The sequence below is a fragment of the Phyllopteryx taeniolatus genome, chromosome 11, assembly GCF_024500385.1.
Source record: "Phyllopteryx taeniolatus isolate TA_2022b chromosome 11, UOR_Ptae_1.2, whole genome shotgun sequence".
Classification (NCBI taxonomy): domain Eukaryota; kingdom Metazoa; phylum Chordata; class Actinopteri; order Syngnathiformes; family Syngnathidae; genus Phyllopteryx; species Phyllopteryx taeniolatus.
Window position 1 is genome coordinate 316,777 of NC_084512.1, and position 20,724 is coordinate 337,500.

The following is a 20,724-nucleotide window of genomic DNA, read 5'->3' on the forward strand; positions in this document are numbered from 1 at the left end:
ACACGCCTGAAATATGGGGATATAGTTGTATATTCATGACATAACCATGATAACCAGCCATATAAACCCTGATATCGCAATATTATTACATACTAATAAAACTGAAATTGGTTTATTTTACTCTTCAGGTGGAACAGAATGCTTGATTGTTGGGCAATTAATGATCAGTGTCCTGTGCACTGGCATCCACCCAACATTTGAGACAGACCTGGCAGCTCTGTTTGTAGTGTAAAAATACAACAAAGAAAGGATTATGTTCATTTGTCCTAGGATAGGCTCAGGCATGCTGTCATATACTGTATATTCTGTTTTGCCTTTGAAAGTTATTGTGTAGAAGAGAGACTCTTGCAAGACAAGTGATTTACTGTTTTCTGAAAGAACATCATTGGAGCCATTTTAATACATTTTCCAGAAACATAATTGATATTTTCTGAGTCTCTATATGGTGATTTAATGGCTACATGTTAAATTAACACTTTCAGTATATACAACCCCAATTCCAATGAAGTTGGGATGTTGTGTTAAATAAAAACAGAATACAATGTTCCAAAGAAGGTGGGACATGGTTTATGTTTACCACTGTGTTACATCACCTTTTCTTTTAACAACATTCAATAAACGTTTGGGAACTGAGGACACTAATTGTTGAAGCTTTGCAGGTGGAATTCTTTCCCGTTCTTGCTTGATGTACAGCTTCAGCTGTTCGTTGTCGTATTTTACGCTTCATAATGCGCCACATATTTTCAATGGTAGACAGGTCTGGACTGCAGGCATGCAAGTCTAGTACCCGCACTCTTTTATTACGAAGCCACGCTGTTGTAACACGTGCAGAATGTGGTTTGGCATTATCTTGCTGAAATAAGCAGGGGCGTCCATAAAAAAAGAATTGAGATTTGGTTGAGCTTCACTGGACTCTATCTTCTTACAAGATATAGGGATCCGATCGGACAGTCTGACTGTCGCCGTTTTACATTATCTAATCTGCGTGGTTTGACAGTAGTAATATGATAGTATGCTCTGTCACTGGACCTCCGGTTGATATAGGTCTTACTATGAATGGTAGCAACGCAGAGGACGTTAGCATCCGACACAGTCACAGCAGTGTCGCTGTTAGAGACGGTGGGGGCTGAACTCGGGAGGCCTTGGTTGGTGAAACAAACCGAGGTGGAGGAGGGATGGGTACTTCTTTAGAAACTGCCTTACTGGAGTGAGGGAGAGTACTTTACTCCCCAATTGAGTCAAACTTTCCAGATGCATGGAAGGCTGTTGGAGGTGAAGACAATAGTGAAGAGACTTTGGAGGGTGTAGATGTAACAGTTGTGGCCCAATCCTGTGGTTGGGGCTGTGGTGGAAGTGAAGAGAGTGATGCTGCAGCTGAGTCCTTTGCTGAAGATATTGGTTTTGTTGGGGCTGCTGTGGATAAAGCATTTGCTGGAGACGATCGTCCTTTTTTTGTTGTTGTTTTTTGTTGTTGGATGCATAGTTTGCTGGTTCCTTTGCTGGTTTGTTTGCTGTAGAGGAAGGAGCTTTTCCCTCGCTCTCTCAATGGGAGACCGGTCTGGACTGCAGGCATGCCAGTCTAGTACCCGCACTGTTTTACTACGAAGCCACGCTGTTGTAACGTGCAGAATGTGGTTTGGCATTGTCTTCCTGAAATAAGCAGGGGTGTCAATAAAAAAAAGAAGTTGCTTGGTTGGCAGCATATGTTCTCCAAAACCTGTATATGCCTTTCAGCATTAATGGTGCCTTTACAGATGTGTAAGTTACCCATGCCATTTTCACTAACACCGCCCCATACCATCACAGATGCGGGCTTTTGAACTTCGCGTCCATAACAGTCCAGATGGTTCTTTTCCTCTTTGGCCCAGAGGACACGACATCCACAATTTCCCAAAACAATTTGAAATGTGGACTCGTCGTACCACAGAACACTTTTCCACTTTGCATCAGTCCATCTTAGATGAGCTCGAGCCCAGAGAAGTCGGCGGCGTTTCTGGGTGTTGTTGATAAATGGCTTTTGCTTTGCATAGTCGAGTTTTAAGTTGCACTTACGGATGTAGCACTGAACTGTATTTACTGGCCTTGGTTTTCTGAAGGCGGCACGGTGACCGACTGGTTAGAGCGTCTGCCTCAATTGGGTTCAATCCCCGGCCCCACCTGTGTGGAGTTTGCATGTTCTCCCCGTGCTTGCGTGGGTTTTCTCCGGGCACTCCGGTTTCCTCCCACATCCCAAAAGCATGCATGATAGGTTAATTGACAACTCTAAATTGCCCCTAGGTGTGAATGTGACTGCAAATGGTTGTTTGTTTGTATGTGCCCTGCGATTGGCTGGCAACCAGTTCAGGCTGTACCCCATCTCCTGCCCGATGATAGCTGGGATAGGCTCCAGCCCGTTTGCGACACTAGTGAGGAGAGGCGGCTCAGAAAATGGATGGATGGACAACGTCGCAACTTGAATTGGGGTTGTACAAAAATAATTTTAATTTAATTTAATTCATTCAAAAAGTCATTTTAAATCATGCTGAAAGTGTTACAATAAAGACAGTACTTCATAACTCCGTTTCACCGAGTAAAATGCTCTATTTACACAAATGACTGCATATTTTGTACAGTATTTGGCATTTGGGGGAAATTACATTGATGCTGGGGGAAAATACTGCCTACCCTGCATGTATACTTTGAATTTATACAGCACTAAAGCACTTTTTATACAAAGTATGTACATTTGAGTAATGACATTTTAGAAAACAGTAAGATACTGCCAAGTACTAAACTATAGTGAATTGTAAAAAACAGTAAGAAACTGGCAACATCGCAGCCAGTATTTTACTTTTATTTAACAGAACAATTTGCTACAGTGTAGTACATTGTGTGTGTGCGTGCATGTTTGTGTGTACGCACGTGGGTGCAAATGTGTGTGTGTGTGTGTGTGTGTGTGTGTGTGTGTGTGTGTGTTCGTGCCGTTTAAAGTGAGCTGGGTCTCCACTGTCAGAGCTGGCAAGAGAAGCAGTGTCACAGGAATGAGCATCAATATTTTCTGTGTTCAGCACACAGGTATCTTCCAGCACAAACGGTTCCTCCTCATCCTCCAGCTGCAATCGCACAGGAAAAATAAATAAAAAAATAAGTCAAAAGAAATGGTTGCATTTCTATTAAATGTGTGAATAAATGCAAACATTTGCAACAGTACACAGCTAACTGGTGTAACGGACACGCCATTAAAAGATGACACCCAGCACCCCAGTCTCAGGCTACCGCCGCTCTCCCCACCGAGGTAGACGACTACAGAGTTGCGAGATTCAACTTCACACACAGACGGTAAGTGAATTACAAGCCATGAGCATCAAAGTGAGACATATACATCTGGTTTCGAATGCAAACGCTAAGTGAATTACCAGCGCCAGGAGCATCAAACCAGAGAAAAAAAAGACACCTTTTGCACCGGAACGCAAAATTAATTAACTTCCACCCTCAGCCAGCCTGGAGAGCCTCACCAACAAAGACGTCTCCTCCCTGCTGCGTGCCACGACACCTTCCAGCCGGGCTGGGACAATGGGTACAAGCGACACCCACAGGCGGCGGAAAGAAACCTGTATTAACTGATCACAGTCCTCACTGGACTTCACTGGGATCTAATATTTTAAGAACTTTACATGAATGCCATTAGTGACTGTATTTCTGTAAACTTGAATGTCTGATGTCAAATCTGTTGTCAACTGAACCGGATTAAATGTTTCACTCCACACCACACAAATGCCACATTGCAAATATTACAGTGTTCTCAACAAACATATACAATTGAAACATTCGTCACAGGGATTAAAGAGGATGGGCGTGTGAAAATGCAAAGTGGGAAAACGGTCTCGTTATCTTAAATCCAATAATTAATATTTTATTCCACTGGGTTTAAACCACGAAATAATCCTAAAATGGAAAATGGAACACTCAGAGGAAGTTTCCCTTTTGGTCTTGAAGGTGGTGGGAAAGGAAGGGGTGTTAAAAAGGCCGGCGCTACCCACAGGCTTGAGCTCTTGCCAAAGACTGGCCCAGCCAGCATGCCCCACCTCACCACGAGGTGACGAGGACACATCGGACCCTTCACCGCTGCAGGGCATCCTGCCAGCGCTCCGAGCTACCCTTTTCGGGGGCCTGGGCACACTCCGTGGGGACGGAAGCGGGCAGCACACGCCCGCTCCAAACGTCTTGTGAGCAGAGACACCCGGGCTCCGGCCGTCCTGCCTGGGAACTTTTTGTGCTCCTTTTCTTTTTCTTCCTCGTTCCCCATGCGAACCGGGACGGCCGAACACCCGGAAGCTCGATCTGCCTGCCTCAATCATGTTCAAGACATGTAAATCCAACATTACGGTCTCCTAAAAATAAAGATTAGTGCATATTTGGGTTCAAATTAACGAGAACTGGAATCCCCAGCTATATGCATTGTCACTACACGCTCATTCCACCCTCACATCAGAAGTCAGTTTCCTATGCCAATGTTTGTCTGTACTTTGTTTTGTGTTTTTCTGTATTGCTTCCCTGTAGATTCTCCATATTAGATCATTAAATCTTCCATAAAATTCACTACCTGCATTGTTGTGTGCGTTTGGGTTCGAGGAAAAAAACCTCTGGTTGTCTAGAACTCTTATCTAATTCATGTAGCAACCTTCAAATTACGAGACCGAGGATATAAGGTTTGTTGTCACTTTGTCCTGAAGTTTTAGATATCTAAAAAGTGACGCGTTTCCCATTTCTAGATAAAATAGCTTTATGTATAACGCTGTCATTTAAAATTATGGTAAACCGGAAGTAAAGCAGGTGTCGCTTCCATATTATTCTTTTCTCCTAAATTAATTACATTTGTATTCAACTAATATACACGACACTGGTATGAGATGCACAGTTCTTTAAATATATTTTATCCATCCATCCATCCATTTTCTTCCGCTTATCTGAGGTCGGGTCACGGGGGCAGTAGCTTTAGCAGGGAAGCCCAGACTTCCCTCTCCCTCGCCACTTCATCCAGCTCTTCCGCGGGGATCCCGAGGCGTTCCCGGGCCAGCCGGGAGACATTGTCTCTCCAGCGTGTCCCAGGCCGTGCCCGGGGTTTTCTCCCGGTGGGACATGCCAGGAACATCTCACCAGGTTGGCGTCCAGGAGGCATCCTAATCAGATGCCCGAGCCACCTCATCTGGCTCCTCTCAATGTGGAGGAACAGCGGCTCTACTCTGAGCCCCTCGCAGATGACCGAGCTTCTCACCCTCTCTCTAAGGGAGAGCCCGGACACCCTGCGGAGGAAACTCATTTCGGCCGCTTGTATTCGGGGCCCACAGCTCGTGACCATAGGTGAGGGGAGGAACGTAGATCGACCGGTAAATTGAGAGCTTCGCCTTTCAGCTTAGCTCCTTCTTCACCACAACGGATATTATTATTATTAGAATACAATAAGTCTGAATGGTACAGCACTTTGTAGATTACATTTTTAAATTTATGTACAGCAGCAGAAATAAGTATTGAACACGTCATCATTTTTCTCACCAAGTACAGCATATTTCCAAAGGTGCTATTGACATGAAATTTTCACTAGACGTTGGGAACAACCCAAGTAACCCATACATATAAAGAAAGTAGAACAAATAAGATCAGAAATTAAGTTGTGTGTAATAATGTGAAACGACAGGGAAAACGTATTGAACACATGAAGGGAAGTGCAAAAAGGTAGGGAAAGCCAAGACAACATCTAAAATCTAGCAATAATCAAACAGCAATCCAGCCTCTTTTCAGTGCAAATGAATATCAATTGGTTCAGTCCTAATTGATGGCCTACAAAAAGGTCTCATTGCCAAGGTGTGAGTCAAGACACATCTCATGATTGGTAAGAGCAAAGAGCTGTCTCAAGACCATTGCAAACTAATTGTTGCAAAATATAACGATGGCATTGGTTACAGGCGCATATCTAAGGTTCTGAATGTTCCAGTGAGCACGGTTGGGGCCATAATACGGTAGTGGAAAGCCAATCATACAACCATAAATTTGCCTCGATCAGGTGCTCCTCGCAAGATTTAGGACAGAGGAGTGCAAAGAATAATCAGAAGAGTTGTCCAAGAGCCAAGGATTACCTGTGGAGATCTTAAAAAAAGACTTAGTTAGCAAGTACTGTTGCACAAGGGTTACAGTAATGCACTCTGCCGCCATGGCTTGTATAAACGCTCATCACGCAAGACCCCATTGCTGGGGGAAAAAAACATGTCAAAGCTCGTTTAAAGTTTGGACTAGCCAGATAAATAGTGGGAGAATATAGTCTGGTCTGATGAGAGCAAAATGTAACTCTTTGGATGCTATAATGCACACCATGTTTGGAGGAGAAATGCCACTCCACTTCACCATAAAATACCAAACCAACATTGAAGTTCGGAGGTGGGAACATGATGGTGTGGGTCTGCTTTCTAGCAAATGGTACTGGTAAACTTCACATTACTGAAGGAAGGATGAATGGGCTAATCTACAGACATTCTTGACAAAAATCTGCTGCCATCTACAAGGATGATGAAAATGAAACGAGGGTGGATATTTCAGCAGTATAATGATCCAAAACATACTGGCAATGAAACTCAATTGGTTTCAAAAATAACAAATAAAGCTGCTAGAATGGCCCAGCCAAGCACCAGACTTGAATCCAATCTAAAATCTATGGAAAGAACTGAATCTCAAGGTCCATAACAGAAGCCCATGGAACCTTCAAGATTTGAAGACTGCTTGTGTGGAGAAATGGGCCGAAATCATACCAGAGCAATGCATGAGACGAGTTTCTCCATACAGGAGGCGTCTTGAGGCTGTCATTGCAAACAAAGGGTTGTGTACAAAGTATTAAATAAATACCAGTTGGCGTTTTCAATACTTTTTCCCTGTGTCATTTCACATCATTAAACATAACTTAATTTCTGATCTTATTTGTTCTATTTTCTTTGTATGTATGGATTATTTGGGTTGTTCCCAACATCTGGTGAAATTTTCATGTCAATAGCACCTTTGGAAATATATTGATTGAGAAAAATTGTGACGTGTTAAATATTTATTTTAGTCACTGTATTCTTAATACTCAAAGATCCATTCTGCAATATACAGTATGTGCAGCCAAATAAAGAGGCAAAATACAGTTAATGCTAACAGTACACGGGCATGGAGGGGCAAATGGGAGGATGGTCAGATGTTGTAGGTGATCTTAAACAGGTGTGAATTTACTTTTACATGAGGTGAGTGTCAGTTCCACATGTCATAGTATCGGGAGGTTCCACAGGGTTGGAGTGGCAGTGGAAAAGGCCCTGTCCCCCACAGTGGGGTATGTTTGTCTTTTTTTTTTTTTTGTCCTGTTTGGCTGTTAGGTCAAGCAGAATGGAGGATCTCCCGGAACAGTTTTACTGTGTCACAGTGGAGTCTTTAAGCTTCCGGTGTGGTTTCTTAGTATTATAATTGATGTTTATTGAGAATCAGAATCGATCAGTCGAACAGAACTAAGTTTCTCGAGGGGAGAGAGAAACGAAAACAAAAGACAAAGCACGAATTGTAAACAGGACGAGAAAAGTAAATCATTACATATCTACAACAATGAAGCATTAGATATGATTGTTGCATGCGGCTGTAGTGCTAAATACACCCTGTGAGGGAAGGACAGGACAAGACAGAACAGGACAAGGACAGTAGAAGAAGCATGCAGGAAAAGGGGAACCCGGCTGTACAACTGAAGTGTGGTGGGATCGATTCATAAATTATAAATAAATTATTTGTCGCAATAAGTGAGTGGCCCCCACACCAAGCAAAATAGTCCCAGTGGTGTGTCCCTGTGGACACATGAAAGTGAATTGACACCGTTTTGCATACACAAAGACTGACAGAAGTGTCCTCTAATTGCTGTGCCTGCACCATGGAGGCTGAGGACCCCACCCAATCAATCGAGAGGCGTGATTGGGCCCAAGGGTCCACCCAAGAGCAGCACGGTGGACGGGACACGCCCCACACAGGCGGACACAGGGCGGTCCACCGGCCCCACCGAGGCGCCCCCACAACCGGCCATCCGGCGGAGGCCGCAGGGACCCAAAGCCACCCCCAGGAGAGCCAGACACCCCCCGACCTGCAGGGCCCACAATGCAGCCAGTCCCCGCCCAGCCTGAGGGCGGGAGAGTGTCATGAAGCTAAGTGAGAACCCATCTCCCCTCCCTGTTACTATGACTACCAGGTCCCCGACTGGTAGTCATTGGCCCTACCCAGTGTGTCAGTGCCCCCCCGAGTGGTGTGGTGCTTTGTAATGGTGATGGAGGTGAGAAGGTTGGCATCTTTTTATGGCAGTCTCTCCCTCATTAAGCACATTACCACTGCAAGATTTAAATTTAATACTTCACCTCATTAAGGATGCTCTCCAAGGTGGGAGGTGTGTATACTTGGGGAATGTCGAATTCCTTATCGTCAATCTAAGAAAATAACATGGGATGGTGAGAGAGACAGTGTTACAGTACATAGACATTTTCGTACCTGTTTTCACCCAAAGTGCATGCTCCATGTGTGATGTGTTTATAATCATTCAAACTCCTGTTTTTTTCCTAAGGTGGGCATAAAATTATATAATTGATGCAATAATATAACTTTAAGTCAACGTGTGCCATGCTGATAAGAATCCACTGTAAATAGCCTGGGTTATAATAGTTTGATAATAATTTTTGATTTATATTATTTTATTTTTTCAAAAATGCTTCGTTTTAGTTTCGGTTTTATCCATTTTATTTTATTTTTTTATAGTGTGTGTGGGGGCGGGGGGGTGCGTGCGCGCGTGACTGTGCATGTGTGTTAACTTTTTGACTCACTCAGGTGAAGAAAAGAAAAAATCCACTGTTCACCAACCATATTTTGTTACCAGCCAAAATATTAAATCATTTTACCCATATTATTTCTCCATTTCGGTATTACAAAATACAGCAGCTGAAATAAGTATTTAACACGTCAGCATTTTTCTCACTGCATATATTTCCAAAGGTGCTATTGACATTAAAATTTCACTAGATGTTGGGAACAACCCAAGTAACCCATACATACAAAGAAATTAGAACAAGTCGTAAATTGTGTGATAATGTGAAATAACACAGGGGAAAAGTATTGAACACGCCAACTTCTATGTATTTAAGCCTTTGTTTGCAATGACAGCTTCGAGACGCCTCCTGTATAGAGAAACTAGTCGCACGCTGGTGTGATTTTGGCCCATTCCTCCACACAAGCAGTCTTCAAATCTTGAAGGTTCCGTGGGCTTCTTTTATGGACCTTGAGTTTCAGTTCTTTCCATAGATTTTCAATTGGATTCAAGTCAGGTGATTGGCTGGGCCTTTCTAGCAGCTTTATATTTTTTTGGGGGGGAAACCAATTGAAAGTTTCCTTGGCAGTGTGTTTTGGATCATTATCCATTTTCATCATCCTCGTAGATGGCAGAAGATTTTTGTCAAGAATGTCTTGGTACATTTGCCAATTCATCCTTCCTTCAATAATGTCAATTTTACCACTACCATTTGCTGAAAAGCAGCCCCACACTACCATGTTCCCACCTCCCAACTTCACTGTTGGTATGGTGTTTTTAGGGTGATGTGCAGTGCCATTTCTCCTCCAAACTTGGTATGCATTGTTGCATCCAAACAGTTCAGTTTTGCTCTCATTAGACCAGACTATATTCTCCCAGTATTTAACTGGCTTGTTGTGCAGAAAACTTCAAATGAGCTTTGACATGCTTTTTTTTTCCAGCAATGGGGTCTTGTGTGGTGAACGTGCAAACAGGCCATGGTGGCGGAATACATTACTCACTGTTTTCCTTGTGACAACAGTACCTGCTAATTCCAGGTCTTTTTGAAGCTCACCACAGGTGGTCCTTGGTTCTTGGACAACTCTTCTGATTATTCTTTGCACTCCTCTGTCATATATCTTGTGAGGAGCACCTGATCGTGGCAAATTTATGGTGGCATGATTGGCTTTCCTCTTACGTATTATGGCCGCAACCATACTCACTGGAACATTCATAAACTTAGATATGCGCCTGTAACCAATGACATCGTTATGTTTTGCAAAAATTGGTTTACGATGGTCTCGAGACAGCTCTCTGCTCTTACCCATCATGAGATGTGTTTTGACTCACACCTTGACAATGAGACCTTTTTGTAGGCCATCAATTAGGACTGAACCAGCTGATATTCATTTGCACTGACGAGGAGCTGGATTGCTGTTTGATTATTGATAGATTTTAGGCATTTTCTTGGCTTTCCATGCCTTTTTGCACTTCCCTTTCTTCACATGTTCAATACTTTTTCCCTGTGTCATTTCAAATTATTACACAACTTAATTTCTGATCTTATTTGTTCTACTTTTTTGTGTATATGTATTACTTTGGTTGTTCTCAACATCTGGTGAAATCTCCATGTCAATAGCACCTTTGAAAATGTATTTTGTGAATAAAATGGTGACGTGTTTCCGTAATTTCTCATGTATAATGCGCACCCCCAAAGTCGACCTCAAAATTCTGGAAAACCCTTCTACCCATGTATAATGCATTTTTACAATGCATGATTTTGGTTCTACCGATATGATCAAGAATTATTCTGAAGTTAAGCACTTTATTTGAACATGTAATACTTTTTTTATTTACTTGCTCTTATTTTGAAATTCACAGCCTTACTTTTATTTAGTAAATGAGAAAACACACAGTTGTGCTCATATGTTTGATTAGCCAGGCAGTATTTGTAAGATGGGTACAATTCTTTAAAGAAAATATTAAGGGCTAGGCGAAACCTTTTTTATTTTAATGGGATTCAAATTAAACTGTCAAGCATTTCAGAAAAGCATTATCATTAAAAAAAACATAACCATGAAGGAATGAATGATGGTTGGCAGTGCAATTGAAGTGTGGTGGGAGTGGCTTTGTGTATGATAAACATCTATAGGATGAGAGTGTAAGTGAGGGGATACCCAAGAAATTCGCATTTGTAAAAGTTATTTGTCGCAATGAGTGAGTGGCCCCACACCCTGCGAAATAAATCCCAAGGGTGTGCGTCTGTGGACATATGCAAGTGAACTGACACCCTTTCGAATGCACAATAACCATCAGAAGTGTCCAAATCAAGTGAACGATATAGGAATTACAAGTTTGTATATGTGCCTCTGAAGGGACCAAAATTGATGGGATGAAATTAACAATCATCAATCAAACTTTCACATTTTAACACTTGGTTGAAATTCGTCGCAGTCAATTACAGCCTGAAGTCTGGAATGCATAGACATCACCAAACGCTGGATTTCATCACTGGTGATGCGCTGTTAGGCCTATACTTATTATTGGGGGATTTTCCCTTCAGTTTTGTTTTCAGCAAGTGAAATGCTTGCTCAATCAGATTCAGGTCAGGTCATTGACTTTTTATTCCTTTTGTCCTTGGTTTATCTTTGTGTGATGAATGCGGAGTTGGAAGAGGTGAATATGAAAGACATCCTCAATAAGCTAACTGACCACAACAACATCAGCTTGCTTCACAGGCCAGCTCCACACTAGGCCTTCTAGGTGACAAAGCTGAACCCAACAAAGACTATCTGCAGCAATGCATTTATTTTGATTGCTCTCCGCACATAAACTACTAATACCGTAATTTCTCGTGTATAATCAGTTTATTTTTGAAAGGGGACAATGCAATTTCATAAAACACATGAAGTACACATGGTTAAAAAAGCCAGAATTAGCCAGAAGGCTAGTTTTCATCTGTAGTCCCCTGGCCATGATGTAAAAAAGCAGTAAAATACATCTACAAGACAATATAATACAGGATACATAATCAAACTATACTATTAAGAGAGAATAAAACCATATTTTTTTTTATCATAACAAAAAGACAACATAACATACTTGTCTTTTAGTGTTGGCAGCTATAGGTGTTAACTAGCCACATTTTCAGTTTTTTTGTGAAGGCCTTGTATGTTGTAAGCAGTTTAACCTCCTCAGGTACTGAGTTCCACTCACCAGCGCTCCTCACTGACCAGGCTGACTTACTGAAAGTGCTCCTGCGCAGAGGAATGAGACAGTCACCTCTGACAGAGCCTCGAGTGACACGCTCAGAGCTGTTTCTTTGGCTGATGAACTCAGCCAGAGGAGCTGGGGCCAAATCATGCAGTACTTTATAAATCAAATTTAAATCTGCAAATATGTGAAGACTGTCCCAGTTTAAAAGACTATTTTTTTTAAATTGCACAGTGATGGTAGTGCCTTGGTTTTTTATCCATCACTTTAATTGTTTGTACAAAACTTCCAATGTTTTTTTTGCATTCTGACCAGCCTGGGACCAACTGGTTATGCAATAGTTAAAGTGACTAAGAATCATCGAATGCAGGTAAATTTTTGCAGCTTCAGTTGACATTTCATTCCGAATTGCACGAAAATTTGCGAGGTTTAATTTGATATTTTTACACAATTTGTCAATATGGGCTTTAAAGGAAAGCTGTGAATCTATTATTAACCCAAGATATTTGTATTGGCTGACAATTTGCATTTTTTCTCCATTAACAAGTATGTCGGGGTCAGGTGATACTCTATTTGTTTTAGTGAAATACATGCCTACAGTTTTAGAAACGTTTAGCTGTAGACAGCACTACTGCAACCAAGTTGTGACACAGGACATTGTATTAGTGAGTTTAGCAGCAACAGTATCTTTGGAGCGACCATGAACAAAGAAAACTGTGTCGTCTGCATACATTACGCACTCTGCTTCAGAGCAAACAGTGGGCAAATCGTTGATATAAAGACTAAATAAAAGGGGGCCCAATATTGATCCCTGAGGGACTCCAGAGGTTAGCCTAAGAGACTCAGATCTGCAGTTGTTAACTGATACAGATTGTGTTCGGTCATGCAGATATGATTCAATCCAGCTCACAGCTTTGCGAGAGAAGTTAAATTTTGAGAGCTTGGTAAGAAGAACAGAGTGATTTACTGTATCGAAAGCTTTCCTGAGGTCCAATAAAGTGCACCCATGTATAATGCGCACCCCCAAAGTTGACCTCAAAATTCTGGAAAACCCTTCTACCTATGTATAATGCCTTTTTACAATGCATGAGATTGCTTCTACCCAAACGAAGTATTTTTCAAAGAATTATCCTGAAGTTAAGCACTTTATTTGAACATGTAATTCTTTTTTTTTTTTTATTTACTTGCTCTTATTTTGAAATTCACAGCCTTACTTTTATTTAGTAAATGAGAAAACACACAGCTCAGATGTTTGATTAGCAAGGCAAAATTTGTAAGATGGGTACAATTCTTTAAAGAAAACATGAAGGGCAAGATGAAACAATTTTTTTTTTTTTTTTTTTTTTTTTTAAACTGGTATTCAAATTAAACTGTCAAGCATTTCAGAAATGCATTATCATTAAACAAAAAATAACCATAAAGAAAGGAATGATGGTTGTTGTTCAGTCATATTTAAAAAAAAAAAAAAATATTTCACAAATTCTACCAGGGTATGTAAACTTATGAGCACAACTGTACATACAGTATATGCAGCCATACGTACCCCTGTCATATTGAATGAAAGTGTAGGCTACACCTTTCTCATAACCTCTAGGTGGCGGTGACATTGCAATGAAAGTGTACAGCTTTTTCATAACCTCGACATGGGGGCATGCATTTATAAAATGTGAAAGCTCTCTCATTTTCCCCTATGCCTATGTATAATGCGCACTATTGACTTTTGACAATTTTGGGGGGGGGGGGGGGGGAAATGCGCATTATACACGAGAAATTACGGTAAATACTTACTTCATCTGCTGTATAACATTTTACAAACACCTAACATTTAATTAATAACTGGTCAATATAGACGCTAATGACATAACTGGTTCAATCTCCGGCCCCGCCTGTGTGGAGTTTGCATGTTCTCCCCGTGCCTGCGTGGGTTTTCTCCGGGCACTCCGGTTTCCTCCCACATCCCAAAAACATGCATGCTAGGTTAATTGACGATTCTAAATTGCCCGTACGTGTGAATGGTTGTTTGTTTGTATGTGCCCTGCGATTGGCTGGCAACCAGTTCAGGGTGTACCCCGCCTCCTGCCCGATGTTAGCTGGCATAGGCTCCAGCACACCCGCGACCCTAGTGAGGAGAAGCGGCTCATTTTAGGGCCCCCTAAAACAGGCCTAACAACACCAATCGCTTTCATACAGTCCATGAAGTTTGGCTCTTGCTCCTGTTGCCCTGTGCCACAGAATTACAGCCTCAGTGGGGTCATACTCCCTGATTGGATCGCTCATCTTCCCGATTTTAAATATGGAAACAGTGGCTCTGATTAGGGGCAACGCAGTGGACGACTGGGTCTGATTGGTGCATATCACTGCGTCTGCTAGATGTCGTGCCCTTCAATGTCTCAATTGATCAAGATGGCGCCTACCAGTGTGTTTCGCCTCGGTAACGCGCTCTCTAGTATTGTTTTTGTGTTTTTCGTCCGTCTTTGGAGACCTTGCACGACTCACTTACACAAGGGGAGACCTGCTAACCATCAAGGAGGCTACTCCGGACTTTCTGTCACCAACTTTCGCAAATCCGTTCAGTTTTTTCCCCGAGTTACTCACCGGAGCGGCGTCCGCGGTTTTCGGCGCATGGAGACTGAAGTGGCGCCACAGAGGGAAACGAGCCGGCATTCAGGTGAAACTCCGCAAGAGAGGACACAGATTGCCGTTCCCGTCGATCCACCTCGCGAATGTACGCTCCCTACCCAACAAAATGGACGAGCTTCATCTTCTGTTAAAGACCAGTAAAGACTTCGGACGTTCCGCGGGCATGTGCTTCACGGAGACCTGGCTTTGCGACGCTGTACCCGATGGCGCCGTTATGATTCCCGGTTTCCACATTCATCGAGCGGACAGCGACATGGAATCATTAGGGAAAACAAAGTGCGGCTGGATATGCCTCTATATCAACGAAAAATGGTGTACGGACGTCACGGTGCTCAGCACACACTGCAGCCCGCATTTGGAGTCGCTATTTTTAAACTGTAAACCATTCTATTCGCCACGTGAGTTCGCATCATTCATCCTGACTGCAGCCTGCATCCCGCCTCAAGCTAACGCTCGCCGAACAAGTCAACGAAATTGAAAAAAAAACACCCGGACTCACCCCTCATTATTCTCGGGGACTTTAACAAAGCTAAACTCAACCACGAACTCCCTAAATACAAGCAGCACATCGACTGTCCTACCAGGGAAAATAATACTTTAGACCACTGCTACACTACGGTAAAAAACGCATACCGTGCTATTCCTCGTGCAGCCCTGGGCTCGTCTGATCACTGCTTAATTCACTTAATACCGACGTACAGGCAAGAACTTAAATGCGCAAAGCCTACAGTGAAAACAGTGAAAAAGTGGACAAATGAAGCCAAGATGGAACTTCAAAGCTGTTTAGACTGCACAGACTGGAGTGTCTTTGAAAATTCAGCTGGCAGCCTGGATGAATATACGGACACTGTCACATCCTATGTCAGTTTCTGTGAAGAGGTTTGTGTACCAACAAAATCTTTTCGCACATTCAACAACAACAAGCCGTGGTTCACTGCAAAACTTAAGCAGCTTCAGCAAGCTAAGGAGGACGCATATCAGAGCGGGGACAGGGCCCTGTATAATCGAGCTAGAAACCAGCTGACTGAAGAAATTAACATTGCAAAAAGAAACTATGCAGCAAAGTTGGAAAAACAGTTTAGCGCAAACAACTCTAAATCAGTCTGGCATGCATTCCAATCGCTGACTAATTACAAGCGACGATCCCCCCAACCTGAGAACAATAGCACACTAGCCAACGACTTCAATACCTTCTACTGCAGATTTGAAAAGGACACTTTCACACCACACACCCACCCGGCCGCACCCGCGACCACAATCACACCTCTGACTTCTGCGTTAACCATTCATGAGCAGGATGTGAGACGCATCTTCAAACAACAAAAGATTAACAAAGTGGCAGGCCCGGACCATGTGTCCCCATCCTGCCTCAAAGTCTGCGCGGACCAGCTCGCTCCAATCTTCACTCAGATCTTCAATAGATCTCTGGAACTGTGCGAAGTTCCATCCTGTTTCAAACGCTCCACCATCATTCCAGTCCCCAAGAAACCTGCAATCTCGGGTCTGAATGACTACAGGCCTGTCGCTTTGACATCTGTGGTCATGAAGTCCTTTGAACGTCTCGTGCTGGACCACCTCAAGAGTGTCACAGGTCCCCTGCTGGACCCCCTGCAGTTTGCCTACCAAGCAAACAGGTCGGCGGATGATGCAGTCAACATGGGACTGCACTTCATCCTAGAACACCTCGACAGTGCAGGGACCTACGCGAGGATCCTGTTCATGGACTTCAGCTCAGCGTTCAACACCATCATCCCTGAACTCCTTTCATCCAAGCTTCTCCAGCTCAGCGTCTCACCTGCCATCTGCCAGTGGATTTACAGCTTTCTGACGGGCAGGACACAGCAGGTCAGGCTCGGGGAGACCAACTCATCCACATGCAACATCAGCACTGGGGCACCCCAAGGTTGTGTCCTCTCTACGCTGCTCTTCTCTCTCTACACGAATGACCGCACCGCAACGCACCCGGCTGTCAAACTCCTGAAGTTTACAGATGACACCACTGTCATCGGCCTCATCAAAGACGGTGACGAGTCTGCATATCGACAGGAAATGGAGCGGCTGGAGTTGCGGTGCGGCCGACACAACCTGGAGCTGAACACGCTCAAGACTGTAGAGATGATCGTGGACTTCAGGAGGCATCCTTCGCCACAGCTGCCCCTCACGCTGTCCAGCTGCCTTGTGTCAACCGTCAAGACCTTCAAGTTCCTGGGAATTACGGTCTCTCAGGACCTCAAGTGGGCGATCAACATCAAGTCCGTCTTCAAAAAGGCCCAGCAGAGGATGTACTTCCTGCGGCTTCTGAGAAAGCACGGCCTGCCACCGCAGCTGCTGAGACAGTTCTACACAGCGGTAGTCGAATCAGTCCTGTGTTCTTCCATCACAGTCTGGTTTGGTGCTGCTACAAAAAAGGACAAACTCCGACTGCAAAACTGCTGAAAGGATTGTCGGTACCCCCCTACCCACCATTGAGGACTTGCACGCTGCCAGAACTAAGACAAGGGCGTGCAAAATCCTCTAGGACCCTCCGCACCCCGGTCACCAGCTCTTCCAGCTCCTTCTCTCAGGTAGGCGCTACCAATCAATGCAAACTAGAACTAGTAGACATTCCAACAGCTTCTTCCCTCTTGCGATCAACTTCTTAAACACCTAACCTATAATTCCATTACAACAAGCTGGCAATTTTCTTTTTGACTTGAGTTCGTTGTCACATTTCTGTAGGGCCAATTATGTACAACTAGTGCACTCACTGTCGTTGTCTCGCCATGCTGCATTATTTGCATATACTGGCCACTCATGCCAGAGTAGCATCTGCTCCATTTGCACACTGATTGAGGAGTATCTGTAACATTTGCACAAGCAACATTGTCCCAGATTATCGCACTACTCGTCACTTTAAACCGCATACACTCCTTGAAGTCTCAGCGCCCCTTGCACAATGGTCATTGCACCGGTCTATTGCAATATTAGTTATTCGAACTGCTCCAAGTGCTAGAGGACTCTGCATCTTTTTGCACAATTGTTTTTTGTCAATGTCTCTGTCTCCAAAGTGTTCTGTAAAATGACTGTCTGTTGTACTAGAGCGGCTCCAACTACCGGAGACAAATTCCTTGTGTGTTTTGGACATACTTGGCAAATAAAGAAGATTCTGATTCTGATTCAGACTCGCGTCCCGCAAGAGTTTCATCGTGGAAGTTATTTGTGCACAATGAACGCTTGTCTCTTGCTAAATACTGTACCTCCACATTCCCGTAACTTAATTAGCCTGTCTGGGACATAAAGGAGAGATCCACCAAAAGGAAGACTAAAAAAAACAATCATATGGTTAAAAACATTTACTCGACATGTAGCAAACAGCACTCTGAGATGTACATGCCAAACGGGAAATGTACTCTCATTTCCCACATGCCGAGTGTTAATTTCGGACCCCGAAAAATGGTAAAAAAAGTATGATGCAATAAAATAAAACAATTTAAATGTAACAAAAAACACCATTTTAAAAATCTATTAACTTACAAACAGATACAATAAATACAATATATACTGTAATACTGTATAACAGTCCACATAATTTGAGGTGCACAGAATGCATTCTAAGGTTAGATTATACGCATCACAACACAGGAAAAACATTCATGAGACAAATGCTGTAGTATGGGCTTTTAAAAATAATTTTGTTTTGTCTGGGATACTCTCCAGCACGCCCGCGACCCTAGTGAGGAGAAGCAGCTCAGAAAATGGATGGATGGATGGATGAGACATTATTTTTTTTTTTACTTACATAGCCTTCTGTCCATTATTGTAAACAAAAACTGATTAAAGTCCTTCCCTTGCTGCCAAACTGCAAACTTCTCAAGTGGACTTTCAGATTTGTGAGTTACTCCCCTTGATATATTTCACGCCACGAAAAGGCACTGGCTTTTATTTGTAGTAGGGCTGCACGATATTGGGGGGGAAAAAAATTACTTGATTTTATTTATTTTTTTAAGCCTGCGATATATATTGCGATATGAAATAATACAGGATCAGTGTTGATTTTCTATGCAAACTAGTTAAAAATTCAGTTCATCGTTCCGAAAATGAACTAGTTCAGTTCATAATTAAAAATGTTGAACTAAGTTCACTAGTCCAAAGATGTACTAGTTAATAGATTTTTTTTTCCCCTTCAATATGTTGCTGACGGGCAATTACCCTCAAAATTCTGGCATTTAATTTCCCCATTATTGCCACCCATTCAGTCAACATTATTAGCCAGCTGCAGCTACACTAAAAAAATGTTTTTGTTTGGTTTTTTTTCATGTGGAATTAAAACAAAAACAGGACTTTTGTCCTTAATGTGCAAACAAAAACACACAGAAACGGTGAAAGGACTGATAACTTCCTCTCAGCTCTGGCTAACTATATTAACAAAATAATGTATCTCCTCTACATATCACAAAACAAAATTAATTCCATATTATCAGTGTGATATACAGTATTTTACCTATAAAGTATTCTGCTCGGCATAGTGATGACTGGTTAGCACATCTGCCTCACAGTTCTGAGGACCGGGGTTCAAATCCCAGCCCCACCTGTATGGGGTTTGCATGTTCTCCTCGTGCCCGGAGATAGTTGGGATAGGCTTCAGCATGCCCACGACCCTTGTGAGGATAAGCGGAACGGAAGATGAATGAAAGTATTCTGAATTTTTACAATTGTGTACTCTATTACAAAAGAACACATCCACTCCCATTCACGCAGTGTCCCTGAACGTACCTCACGCATTCACGCATCTGCCACGTACCTAGTTTCATTCTGAAGAGCAAAATAAGAAATGCAGCAGGTGTACATTATTTCTATTAGCATGTCCAAACAGGTCCCCCTGCTGGTCAACATTACCGTTGATTTACTGTATATTCCAGAACACCAACATCGCAGCAGACACTGCGATGTGACTATTACGCACACGTACCTGTACATCGTGATGACAATGCTCAAACAAAAGAGTCCCCTCCAAAAGTATTGGAACGGCAAGGTCAACTCCTTTGTTTTTCTTGTACACTGAAGACATTTGGGTTTAGTTCAGAATTCCAGCTTTTATTTCATGGTATTTACATCGAGATGTGTTTAACAACTCAGGACAGAGCACCTTTTGTTTGAACCTTTAGAGCAGGCATGCCCAAAGTCCGGCCATGGGCCAAATCCGGCCCATGTCCAAATTTCCTCCGGCCCGAAGCATCATGTCATAAAATCAATAATATGTGGCCCGCCAGCACAGTAAACAATACAGACATACAAAAAAAAAAAAAAAAAAAAAAAAAAAAGCCATTTTATATTTCACCAGAGGGTGGCAGGAGACCTGTGGCCACACTCTCGTCATGTGACCCCATTGTGAACTTTTACCCCTGTGGTATGTTTTGAGCCCATTTCTAAAATGGCAACTGAAACTAAAAAGAGGGAAGTTGACAACGAGGGCCGCAGTGTCCAGGACAAGTGGATTTCTTCACTGACATACGAAACAACTGTGTCTGCCTAATTTGCCAAGAGACTGTGGCTGTTTTCAAAGAATTTAATATTAAGAGGCATTACCAGACGAAAAATAATGCAGCCCTATGGGGGGCACAAGTCAGTGCAAACTGTAGGCCGGTCCCAAGCCCGGATAAATGCAGAGGGTTGCGTCAGGAAGGGCATCCGGCTTAAAACCTTGCCAAACAAATATGAGCGTTCATCCAAAGAGTTCCATACCGGATCGGTCTTGGCCCGGGTTAACAACGTCCGCCACCGGTGCCGTCAACCTGCAGGGCGCTGTTGGAAATTCAGCTACTGTGGGTCGAAGTCAAAGAAGAAGAAGAAGAAGAGGTGGAAAGCGGGTTCTTCGGCAGAAAGAGAAGAGGAAAACACAGAGCCTAGAACTGAATGTGGGGACTTTGAATGTTGGGACTATGACAGGAAAATCTCGGGAGTTGGTTGACATGATGATTAGGAGAAAGGTTGATATATTGTGTGTCCAGGAGACCAGGCGGAAAGGCAGTAAGGCTAGAAGTTTAGGGGCAGGGTTTAAATTATTTTACCATGGTGTAGATAGG

The 20,724-nt window shown here is 43.0% G+C and overlaps 1 protein-coding gene across 10 annotated transcripts in view; it reads right to left on the minus strand.

Annotated features, from left to right (window-relative positions):
- vps8 (VPS8 subunit of CORVET complex) overlaps positions 1 to 20,724 on the minus strand; it is a 280,747-nt gene that overhangs the window by 249,909 nt on the left and 10,114 nt on the right. For 8 of the 10 annotated variants that reach the window (XM_061788865.1, XM_061788864.1, XM_061788862.1 and 5 more), the window contains exons 2-3: positions 8,391 to 8,459; positions 2,962 to 3,092 (exon numbers count right to left, since the gene is read on the minus strand). The exons of 1 other annotated variant lie outside the window; for it this stretch is intronic. In XM_061788865.1, the coding sequence (XP_061644849.1) occupies positions 2,962 to 3,092; positions 8,391 to 8,459 (200 nt within the window). The remainder of the gene's footprint in view (positions 1 to 2,961; positions 3,093 to 8,390; positions 8,460 to 20,724) is intronic. One more of the 10 variants, XM_061788861.1, reaches the window with a different exon arrangement.